The 13,034-nt window shown below is 29.1% G+C and overlaps 2 protein-coding genes across 2 annotated transcripts; one reads left to right on the top strand and one right to left on the bottom strand.

Annotated features, from left to right (window-relative positions):
• The first annotated feature begins 4,585 nt into the window (after positions 1-4,585).
• Positions 4,586-6,994, top strand: LOC102577550 (putative vetispiradiene synthase 5). The gene is given in 7 exon segments (NM_001288242.1): positions 4,586-4,751; positions 4,841-5,111; positions 5,205-5,577; positions 5,664-5,882; positions 5,958-6,096; positions 6,219-6,464; positions 6,575-6,994. Coding segments are annotated over 7 exon segments (1,656 nt in total). The 5' UTR covers positions 4,586-4,640; the 3' UTR covers positions 6,872-6,994.
• A 2,598-nt stretch (positions 6,995-9,592) lies between these two features.
• Positions 9,593-10,177, bottom strand: LOC107062830 (uncharacterized). The gene has a single exon (XM_015313941.1). It carries the CDS (start codon positions 10,175-10,177, stop codon positions 9,593-9,595), a length of 585 nt encoding a protein of 194 aa, XP_015169427.1.
• Positions 10,178-13,034: the final 2,857 nt, after the last annotated feature.

Here is a 13,034-nt window from a genome sequence, read left to right as displayed (position 1 = left end):
ACCCCTATCCTCGACCCCCCACCCCCAACCCCCCAAAAAAATTTAAGTTAGTTTTTAAAAAATTATTTTCTACTCTAGTAAAAATAAAAGATATTTCTCAAAAATATTTTTCATTCATAAATCAAACACTAAAAATCTTTTTCAGAAAAATATTTTCTACTCACCAACCAAACATGAGAAAATAAGTCAAAAATCAACTTGTTTTCCAGGAAAACATTTTCTAGGAAAAATATTTTCCTTCATACCAAACACACCCTATATATGTACTAGACTAGATTACTAGGGTTGAAAGCCTAGTGTAGGGTCCCCACCACATGGAAGGTGAAAGCCCTATTACTTGTCCATTTTGACATATTAAGAAATTATAAATTTTTTTATCTATTATATCCTCAATTAATTACTTTGAAAAATGTAGAATTTCTTGAAAATTTTAAATTTTTAATTCATCCCTTTCATAATTAATAGGGATAAAATGATAAACTCACTATGTCAATCATTGTTTTCTTAATAAGTGTGTCAATTCAAAAGTGGACAAATAATGAGGGACATATGGAGTATGTATTTAGTTAGTAACAGATCCAGGATCTGAAGGTAGTGAGTGATTTACCTAGAGGAGATTTCCATTGGACTAGTTAAAAATTTAGATAACACACCAGATTTACATAGTGTAAATGTAAAAACTATTTAAATACAATTGTGGAAAAATTTAATGAAAAAGCTATGTTCAATATTACTATCAAAAAAGAAAACTTCAAATCACAAATTATAATGTGGTCAACGACTTTGTATTTTGAAATTAAAATGAGTAATAATAATATCTCTTACACTTGCAAATATCTTATATTACACTTTACATAGCGAATTAAACTACTTTATAATTATATAAAACTTACTTGCTTTGTAGTTTGGATGAAAAAAATTGTGATTTCATAAAGAGAAGATGAAGCATGTAGTTCAAAAAATTAAAGTATAATCTTAACAATTGCTAATTCTAAACTTGTACATAGTTGCGCATAGAAACCTAGAATTAAGGGAAGAATATCACAATACAAGTTTAGAAATGTCCCACGACCTTGTTGTAATGAAGCTTCAACACCACTTACTAACCACTTAAAAAGGTGAATTTGCGGAGGTTTAATTGTGGGAGTTCCTATAATCTCCACAAAATTATATTAAATATGGGTCACATTAGCCTCCACTAATTTTTATTAATATTTGCCGGGCTCCTAATCTCCGCCATTTAAAAAATAAAAATAAAAATAAAAATAAAATAAAATAAAATAAAATAAAATAATATATATATATATATATATATATATTTATTTATTTATTTATATAACGTAGCGTCAAAAATAGTTTTTCCCTTATTGTAGTTTAAATGCATTAGTATATTGTTTTGTCTTGTAAATATCTTTGAATCAGAATCTTTCTTGTTCTAAGATGTAAAAGGAGGTTAGGCTTTATGTCCCCTTCATTTGGTTGTTAAGATTATATTTTTTTAAAATAAAAAAAATATATGGAGATATTTTATCAAAATAAAATAAAATAAAAAAATCCTTTCCACTAATTTCTTTTTTACCAAAAATATCATTTCACTTTGTAATAGCACACTATACTCACCCTCTCTCCTCTCTCAGACCTCAGCTCACTTCAATGAAAATTAACAAGGTAATTAATTATATAGTTTTCGTAATATTTATTGTGTGCTTATTAACAGTTATTTATTGTGTGATTATGAATTAATTATATAGTTTTCGTGATATTTTTTATATATCTATATACATTTCACGTCGGGATAATTAATGGATGTTCGAGCACCTACAAAGCTCGATGTTAGTTCGACCCAATATTTAGTAAAAAATATAATACATAAATGTGTTTTTTAATTTAACCTAATTTGAGAATGCAATTAAGAATGTAGAGAGATTTTTTAACATGATAATTCTTTCATTTTCCCACGCTTTTTCAATCATTTTTTGAATTCTTTTTATTACTCTTCTGTTGATGTGCTATAGTCTTTTATATAGCACTCTATTCATGTTGTAATTTGGCCTCTACTTTAATTTTTTTCAACCTAAACCAACAACAATAATGTGTAATGATACTAATTTGACTCACATAATAGCATGGTGCTAGAAGAGTCACTTGAAAGAGTATACTGAAGAGTATTAAAAATATAATTCTAAAGAATTTCGAAGATTCAATTATAATTGATCAAGAAGGTGATAAGAGCCTTCCTCAACAACGTAGAGTTTGGGTAGCCTCTATATATGACTATGAAAATAGCCAAAAAAAAATTCAAATTCAAATTCTTGTAATCCTTATTTAGGATTATTGCGACCATCACTTGTGGGTGCCTTACTTGACTAAATATTTGATTAAACATTAATTTTTGGTCAGTGGATATACATGCCACTCAATTTTAAATAAATTAGTGATCCCTTACGATCTTAAAAAAATTGTATTTTTGTGTGTAATGTCAACTTTGGTTCAAATGTCTAATATAATAAGTATTAATTCCAACAGTATTAGAATTTTATTTCTAAGATCACTCTTACGGTCTTACCACTGAAAGATTAAAATTCTAACCAAGAATTTGAACTTTAAATAGTACTTATGAATTTTACTTGCCGTTTGAATTTTATGTACATGCTTAGAATAATTAGGTCCTCATGTAGTCAACTTTAAGAAAATTACAATGTTACGTTCTAACAAGAACAAATTTGACTCTAGATTTTTAATTTTTTTTTTTTAAAAAAAAACTAAATACTCATCCGATTCAATTTGTTTGAAACTATGTTCCAATTATTAATCCGTTTCAAAAACAATGTTACATTCAGATATTTAAAATCAATTAACTTAAATTTCTCATCATCAGTAAGAAGTTTTAATAATCACATGAAGGAAAGCCTGTTTGGAGAAAGTTATGCGTAAAATATTGCATATATCTCTTCCATTGAATTAGTTACATCTGGATTTGCATAAAATCAACATTTAGTAAAATACGATGGCTTAGATGATTGAACTTTGAACAGGAAAAATAAGCGTGCAAATAAGCCATCAATCTTGAACTTTAGAAATATATATATATAATTCAATAAGTTACTTTATTGGAATAGCTATAGTGACGGCGGATTTAGAATTTTCATTAAAGGGACTCTAAAAAAATATAGTGCCTAAGATTTGAACTTGAAACTCAAGATGCCACTAAACAACCTCTAATCTTACATTCAGAAGGTTCAAAATCAATATATATAGACATAATTTTTTAAATTTTTTTTAACCTCCCTCGACTACCTCTAGGTCCGCCCTTACTATTCCCATCCGATCTCTTGGGAAGCGGGGGAGAAAATTTTATAATAGTGCACTCATGCTATAATTACATACTAAGATTTTATGTAATGCTATATTTTTTCAAGTTGAAGACGGAAACAATAGCATTGGATCAAGACAGACGCCATTGAAGGAAGAAAAAACCTAAAAAAATAAACAAAAGGAGAGACACTTTCTTGGTCCCTTCGAGGCCATATATCCCATTAATATAAAAATATAAAACAAAAAAAAAGACAGACGGTCGCCCAAGGAAAGAAGGCGGACGTCACTAACGGCTAACCCTAACTACAAATAATGTAATTTTCCAAAAACGGAACTATAAGGAATAAAAAACATGAAGATTATTGAGTATTATTAATTTTTAAAAGACAGACGCCACTCGAGGAAATAAGGAATCACAAGGAGTAAAGAAAGAAATTAAAGGCACGTTACAGTATCATATAATATAAATTTAAGTTTGGTTGCATTGAAGTTATATAGTTTTTAAAAAAAAATAAAATTGTCCAACAATACTTGTCCAATTTAGAAAATCTAAAAGATAATTTATTATTTTGTGTTTGTTTTACCTCAACATCTAATACATTTCTCAAATTATTAAATTTAATATATTCAAAAGGTAATATAGTAATATTACTCTTATTATTTATTTATTGTTTCTTAAGATTTGTGCAGGTCAATAATAAATAACTATCGTTGAATTAAGGGAGTACCATCAAAGAAATTGATTTATAACACGATGCGGGTGGAGGGAGCTAGAAAGTTAGTACAAATTTGGTTGCACTAAGTACTTCATCCGTCTCAATTTATGAGATTTTGTTTGATTCGAGACGAAATTTAATAAAGATGATTTTTTTAAAGTTGTAATCTAAAACAAGTCATAAATATTTGCATCACTATAATAATCTCATTAAATGTAAATGAATATTTTTAGCTAAATTATTACTACTCCCTCCATGTCCATATTAGTTGATCATCTTACTATATATTAACTGTCCACCTTACTCAATTAATAAAATATTAATTAAAGTTTTTCTATACTAGATATAAAAATGTTATTATTATTTTTGATAAAGACTAGAAAGAGTATACTATTTGTATATCTACAGTGGGACGACCAGTTAAGTATATTGTAGTCAAAGTAAGGCAACCGGATGGACTGCATGCAGCACAAAGGCTCTCACCACTATAAATACTCAATATTCCTTCTCTTTCATTTCCATCAACACCTTCACCAACTAACAAATTAAAAGAAAGAAAAAAAAATCTCTCAGTTTCCTCACAAGCTAATTAGACCCGTTTCCGAAGAAATGGCCCTAGCTATCCCCTTTAACAATGAAGAGGAGATTGTTCGCCCTGTTGCCAATTTCTCTCCAAGTCTTTGGGGTGATCGTTTCCATTCATTCTCTCTCGACAATCAGGTAATTACTTAATTAATTACTAATTAAATCCTTCTCTATCGCTTATATTTGGTTAATTACTACTAATCCCAATCATGAACATTTTACAGGTTGCTGAAAAGTATGCTCAAGAGATTGAAACTTTGAAGGAACAAACAAGGAGTTTGTTGTCTGCTGCTGCTTGTGGAATAACATTGGCTGAGAAATTGAATCTGATAGACATTGTTGAGCGCCTTGGCTTAGCTTATCATTTTGAGAAACAAATAGATGATATGTTGGATCAAATTTACAAAGCAGATCCCAACTTTGACGCTCATGATTTAAACACTTTATCCCTTCAATTTCGAATATTAAGACAACATGGTTACAATATCTCCCAAAGTAGGTCCATCATTTAAAACAATTCACCAAAATAATACGTTTTTTTCTGCATGAAAACTAATTATCTTTTGCTTTTATTCGATCATGATCCAGAATTTTTCAGCAGATTCCAAGATGCGAATGGCAAGTTCAAGGAATGTCTTAGCAACGACATCAGGGGTCTATTGAACTTATACGAAGCTTCACATGTAAGGACTCATGGAGAAGATATTTTAGAAGAGGCACTTGTTTTCTCCACTGCTCATCTTGAGTCTGCAGCTCCACATTTGGAGTCACCTCTGAGTAAGCAAGTGACTCATGCCCTTGAGCAGTCTCTCCATAAGAGCATTCCAAGAGTCGAGACGCGCTACTTCATCTCCATCTACGAAGAGGAGGAATTTAAGAATGATGTGTTGCTTTGATTTGCCAAATTGGATTACAACTTACTCCAGATGTTGCACAAACACGAACTTAGTGAAGTATCAAGGTATACAGATGTGTTAAGTTGAATTAAAAATACTAGTATAAATTATTTGTTGATAGTAATTTCTAAGATTGGTACTTATTTTGTAGGTGGTGGAAAGATTTGGATTTTGTGACAACGCTTCCATATGCTAGGGATAGAGCAGTGGAATGTTACTTTTGGACGATGGGAGTGTATGCTGAACCTCAATACTCTCAGGCTCGTGTCATCCTTGCAAAGACTATAGCAATGATTTCGATAGTAGATGACACATTCGATGCTTATGGAATAGTAAAAGAACTTGAGGTCTACACCGATGCCATACAAAGGTATGGACTTGCCTCTCCAACAGTTCATGGATTTATTAGACGGGAAACTTACTAAATCTCTTTCTGTTTTATTAGGTGGGATATTAGTCAAATTGATCGACTCCCAGAATACATGAAAGTTAGTTTTAAGGCTCTTTTGGATCTCTATGAAGATTATGAAAAGGAGTTGTCAAAGGATGGCAGATCCGATGTTGTCCACTACGCAAAAGAAAGAGTAGGACTCACTGATTTCTATTTAAAAACACTTGTATTTACCTTATACTATTTCTTTATTATACAATTAGATCTGTTATGGGAGTATTGATGGTTGAATGTCTTGTGGTTTCTGTTAAACAGATGAAGGAGATTGTGAGAAACTATTTTGTAGAAGCAAAGTGGTTCATTGAGGGATATATGCCGCCTGTTTCTGAGTATCTTAGCAATGCATTAGCTACCAGCACATATTACTTGCTAACTACAACATCCTATTTGGGAGTGAAGTCAGCAACAAAGGAAGATTTTGAATGGTTGGCTACGAACCCTAAAATTCTTGAAGCCAATGTGACATTATGCCGAGTTGTTGATGACATAGCAACGTATGAGGTAATTAGCATCGCATTACACTACATAAATCATCTTATAATTTAGAGTTACAGTAATTTAATACAAATTGATTTCACATACTTATAAATGAATTATAATTGCCATTCCAGGTTGAGAAGGGTAGGGGCCAAATCGCAACAGGAATTGAGTGTTATATGAGGGATTATGACGTATCAACAGAAGTAGCAATGGAAAAATTCCAAGAGATGGCTGAGATAGCATGGAAGGATGTAAATGAAGGAATTCTTCGACCAACACCTGTCTCTACAGAAATTCTTACTCGCATTCTCAATCTTGCTCGTATTATAGATGTCACTTACAAGCACAATCAAGATGGATACACTCATCCCGAAAAAGTTCTAAAACCTCACATCATTGCTTTACTGGTGGACTCCATTGAGATCTAAACCATTGAGTTTTTTTTTCCTTTTAGTTCCATCTATATAAGTTTCCTGTAATACTACTGTACTTAATTAAAACGTTTTTGTACCATTAATTTTTTATATCTTAATAATACTTCTTTTGTACCTAGCTCGATCTTCTTTTTATTTGCTAAAATAAATTGTAAGATTTTAAGCAAAGAAACTGCCATATTGATCATCTAACAATAAGGAGAAAGAGTGAAAAAAACATAAGCTTTATCTAAGCAAGTGACACTAGTACTAAATTCTAATAACATACTACTCATGAGGTTAATAGTACTTTTAGGGTGTGTTTGGTATGAAGGAAAATGTTTTCCTGGAAAACAAGTAGGCTTTTGACTTATTTTTTCATGTTTGATTGGTAAGTAGAAAATATTTTTTAGTGTTTGATTTATGAATGAAAATTATTTTTGAGAAAATATCTCTTTTTTACTAGAGAGTAGAAAATAATTTTTGAATTGAAATTGAAAATATTTTAAAAAAATAAACTTAATTTTTTTTGGGTGGGAGGCAGTGGCGGACCCAGGATTTTCACGAAATGGGTTCAAGATATAAAAATATACCTAATATTATTTGTAATTTTTATAGGCTAACAGCATACATATCTGACTATACTAAACAATGTTAATACATTTGAAAAAAATTTACATTGACTTAGGAATGAGACGGTAAATAACAAGATGGACGAAAAACTAGGCTTCAATATAAACTAAGAAGATAAAAGAATATTATGAATGATTTCTCTTCATTCAACATTTAGCAAATAAAAACAAAATGTTAAACAAAATAATTATAACCTTAATTTCAGAATCGAATACATAGAAATATACCTAATATTATTTGTAATTTTTTGTTGATTTTAGAATGATAAGGGATTTTTTAGTTGAAGAAATAAAAAATAACCACAATAATCATATATGTATATATAAAGACTAGAATCAAGAGCGAAAAACATACTTGATGGATATTGACTATTGATGTGAGATTTGAGAGACGGGGAGAGTTTTTTTTCCTTCAATAAAAAAATATGGTCAAAATTTTGGGGAGGAAAGTAAGAGAGGTTCAAGAAGATTTCAACAAAGAAGAAGACAAAAGAGTTTTTAGAATTGAGAATAATAGGGATTAGTGTCCTTTTTCGTGTTTAAGTTTTTTTTTTAAAAAAAATTAAAACAAAAGGACAAAAGTTGTTGACTATTGGACTTTTAATTGTAAAAGTAAAAAGTTAGTTCTACTTTTTATAGTTTCTAAGTAACTAAAAGGACAAAAGTAACACCTACATAGAGGAAAAAAATTGTGTGTGAACGTTTTATATATAAAAAAAACGAATTAAAACTAAAAATGTGGCAATGGGGATTCGATCCCGGGTTGGATGGGAACATTGAACCTCCCTCAACCACTCAGCTAAGCTTCAAACTTGTGTTAGTGGGTTCAAAATTTAATATATACATATAAAATTTTAAAAACTGATTAAATATACATATATATACAGTGTTATTTTTCAATGAAGTGGGTTCATATGAACCAACTTGAACCACTGTAGGTCCGCCCCTGGTCATATAGGCCCATGTTGGACATCCAATTGCTTCGATTTGAATTATCTAGAACGCAAGTTGAATCACAACGAATATTATGATCAAACATGATTTTCAGAATTATTATTCGAGAAAAAGTAAAATATATTCATAGTTAAACGACCAATAGTATGATTTGTTTTCAATAATCAAATTATCACTTATTAATTGTTTTATTTTTTGTATTGCGGTAAAAAAATAAAAAAATTGAAGTTGAAAAATGTTTTTTTAAAATAAGCTTTAAATTTATTTGTTCAACAAAAAAATTTGATTTTTTCAACAAAAAAATTGTAATATGAAGTTGGAGGAAAGTTTTAGAAAATGTTTTCCTTAAGTTTTGAAGGGAAGTCATTTTTCTTGAATTTGAGGAAAATGAGTTGATTTGGAAAATATTTTCCTAAACATTTTACCCAACCAAACATGAAAAAAATTGGAAAACATTTTCCGGAAAATGTTTTCCTTCATACCAAACACACCCTTAGTCCTTTTGTTATTCATAAATTTAATGTTAATTTTTATGATATCTAACTAAACACATTAAATCTTTAGTTAATTAAAATATGCATATTTTAATTCTTTTGCTCGTAAATATTTACCAATTTTCTATGATTATTAACTGTTCCATTATCTAATTATTTTTGATTTGTTGTGTTGTGTTAAGTTTATAGTATTTCCTCATATTTGATGGTAAATATAACTCTAAAAATAATCTGAATATAATATATTTTATGCAAAGAAACAAAAGTAGAATAAAATTAAATATGTTAGGTAGGGCTGTTCAAAATGGAATCGAAATCGATAACTCAAATCGAAAAAAAGTTATTAATTTATTGATAATAGGTTATTTGTTTAACGATTTTGGTATTGGTTTTTGATTTTTTTATCATCGGGTTATTGATTCTTAACGAAATTGAAGTTTTTTCTTAATGGGTTAATTGATAACTAGATAATAAATTAATAAATTATATTAATACCATTTTGGTATATAAAGTCCTTTGACTTAGGATTTAGTTTCATATTTTCAATTCTTTTTTTGGTAACCAATGTAAACTATTACCATACCATCCAAAAACAATTACAAATAAAGAGTACCCTCTCCTGATAACAGGTTGAGGTCTCCAACCAAACAAGGAAACTAATTACAAAATAAATGCTGAATGAAACCTCTACATCTTTGAGCTTTCTTTGAATTACTCAAGAATTGTATTCTTTCTGTTATCTCCTTCTTAATCTGTATGACTACATCTTTTGTATTTACATTCTTTCCTTTGTACTTCTTCCAATTTCTAACACGCCAAGTGTGATATAGGACTGCTCCACTAATTGCCGCAATAATCTCCTTTTTAAACTGCTTCCAATGTTTCTCCTTTATTCCATCCAGAAACTGTGTGATCCCATTGTTTATCAAATATATACCTGTCCACCAAACTATCTCTTGCCATACCATCTTAGACCATTTACATTCTTCAAACAAATGCCTTGTGGTCTCCATAACTTTCTCTTCACATAGACAACATTCAGTGTCATCAACCTGAATGTGCAGTCTCAACTTTCTCTCTTGTGTAAGCAATCGACCTTGTATAGCTAGCCACACCATGAATCTGTGTTTTGGTAGAGCCACAGCAGTCCACACTAAATCAGCAGTTTCCAATTGTTGTCTTTGCCCTTTAATTGCCAAATAACTCCGTGTGATGGAATATGTACCATTTTTTGTCAACATGTATTTTCAATTCTGACAGTCTCAAACTTTCAGTTATTCTACAATGTGTTAGTGTTGTTTTTTAGCAAGATACAATTTATCAACTCATGTGCATCGTTTATTTGATTTGTCACCATGTTCTAAGAGATTTTCAATAATTTATTTTCGTGTCAAATCATAACGATTAAACCAATAACAAAACCGGTAACGATCAATAACCGATAAACCGATAAGCCAATATATTAATGGTTCTTAACGGTTTAGCACATCTACAAATTGATAACCGATTAGTTGAACCGATAAACTTCAAAACCGAACCGAATCAACCAATGCAACACATATATCACAAAAATCAAAATCAAAATCAAAATTTATTGATATATAAATGATGAACCAAAAGTATTTACAAACCGTTCTGAAAATAATGTGAAACTCCAAAAATACTAACTAAAATAACTGCTTTAAACTCCAAAAATTGAATGTCTCAACTCTCAAGTGGATCAAGTTATCTTTTTTACTCAAAAATAGAATTGCACTATTTAATGTGTAAAATTGCTGACATTTCACTTAGTGATAAAAAATTAAAAACGTTAGATGATGAAAAATTGAAAAACTTTATCAAGCCAAAAACATAATCGATTTGTACTATTCACAATGTAAAAAATAGGTTTTGACATTTTTTTAAGAAAAAAATTGAGATTTTTAAGGGTGAATTTGATGAAAAGAATATTACATTAACCTTGAATATTTCTTAAAACATTATGTAAGTCTTTATGAATGATAGTGATACGTACAAGATGGCTCAAACACTATCATTATAAATTAGATTTGAATTAAAAAAAATACAAATATTATTATATAAATTAAAGCTTAATTTATTTTAGTTTATAAAATACTTTTTATTTTTTATTTTTTGAAAAAGACTTAACACATTTTTCTATTTGGAGATTCTTTATTTTTAACGTTCATTTATCCTTAATGACATCAATGTAAGATTTGTGGAAAACATTTTAGTCTCATAAAAAATTGATTCTATATCCAATATAGACTTTTTATTTAATTGTAGCACAAACATGATTTAAATTCCTAAAAGAATGAAATAAAGAAATAGTGACAAATTTTTTTGTTACAGATTCTCAGTTACATCACATTTTAAAAAAAATGTCATAATTGGGGATATTTCTAGTTTTAAAGTGGTTTTATTTCAGGTTAATGTCTTCAATTATCTATCATTACTGTTGAATGATATGTGTCAAATCTCTTTTTAGCAATCCAATTGAAGTATTTCTCTTCTCATTTGTATCCCAATTTTGTTCCAATGATAGTTTTTGTTTATTGTCAGTCAATTTAAGAACAAATACTCGATCATTATATTATTTCCCGCATATTTTTATCTTCCTTTCTCTCTCCAACTCTTTTCTTTTCATTTTCTCGATCGCCATTTTTCATATCATCAAATAACTTTTTTTTCTGTGAACTTATTGTTTTTATCCATGTTCTTTTCTATTATGGAAAGATTATCAATCTAAGTACATGGTATTAGTCGAAAAATTCACTTCTCTTTAGTCATTATTACCTTTTAAAAAAAAACTATTTCATTAGATAAGGTATGCATAAGGCTAATTTTTATTAGTAAAGAAAAAAAAAATTAAAGGACCTCAAAGGAAAAATACAAGTAAGGGAGAAAAGTACAAATAAGGGGTATCAGAACAGTTTCGGATAAATTATAATTTCTTGTTATGTCCCTTTGGATAAACTATTTTTGATTCGCTTAATACCAATAAAAATGAAGATATAGATATTTATAATTATAATTATTTTGGAGATAACTTGAATCTCTTATATTCAAACCGCTTCATAATTATATTGATTTGTTGTTCTTCATGTCTACTATGAAACTCTGCATCACTAATTCTCCATCTTCGTCGTTTAAAGCATGAAGCAACTTCCAAATTTTTGAATTGGATCTTGAATTTTTTGTTTTAGAAACTATTACTCTTTTATTAGGAGTATAATTAATGATGTAGTTTTGATACTTATAAATGATAAATAAAAAAGAACGGAGAAATTTTGATATATTTTTTGTTCATAATTAGAATATGCGATAAACAAAACTATATACATTTGAGAAATTCTCTATTCTTCAAAAAAAAAATTGTCAATTCTCAATCTGTCCAAATCGAGAAAATAAAAGCACATTATGAAAAAAAAAGTGTGCATAAAAATTTGCATTTAGTCTATTCTACTGAATTAGTTACATTTCAATTTGTATAAATTCAACATTAACTTAATAAAATAGGATGGCATAGAAACTCAACTTTGAACCGGAAAAACAAGTGCACAAAAGTAATTTATGTTTAAGCCATCAATCTATGAACTTTACAAATAATATGTGTTTAATTCAATAAATTAAATTAAATATTGCATATCGCCCTTTATTTTTCTTTTGGGACATGATTTTCAATTCAAAGTTGCTACATTCTGCACTCAAGGAAAATCCAATATTATTATATTTTGGGTGCCATCGAAATAGACCACAAATCAACATTCCAAATGCATGGTGCAATTGTGACAAAAAAGACTAAAAGACAAAATAATGCAATGTCTCATACTAGTTTAGTAATATTTTATATTGCAAGTCGTTTTCTGAATTGACACTAGAAACCCTTAGACTTACAGACAGACGCCAAAAAAGGAAAACAAAATTAAAAATGGAATGGATTAAACTTTTATACACTAACCAGTACAATAGTCAAGTGCGGCAACCAGACGGCAATAAGTATTTAAACGTGAAGGATTGATGGCTGAGACAAAAGACTCTCACCATACATTATAAATACTCATTTCCTTCACTTCCATTTCCATCATCACTTGTTCA

Source organism: Solanum tuberosum, unplaced genomic scaffold (genome assembly GCF_000226075.1).
Source record: "Solanum tuberosum cultivar DM 1-3 516 R44 unplaced genomic scaffold, SolTub_3.0 scf00277, whole genome shotgun sequence".
NCBI classification, from domain to species: Eukaryota; Viridiplantae; Streptophyta; class Magnoliopsida; order Solanales; family Solanaceae; genus Solanum; species Solanum tuberosum.
The sequence above is the reverse complement of the archived record's forward strand: the minus strand, read 5'-3'. Positions and strand labels throughout refer to the sequence as shown.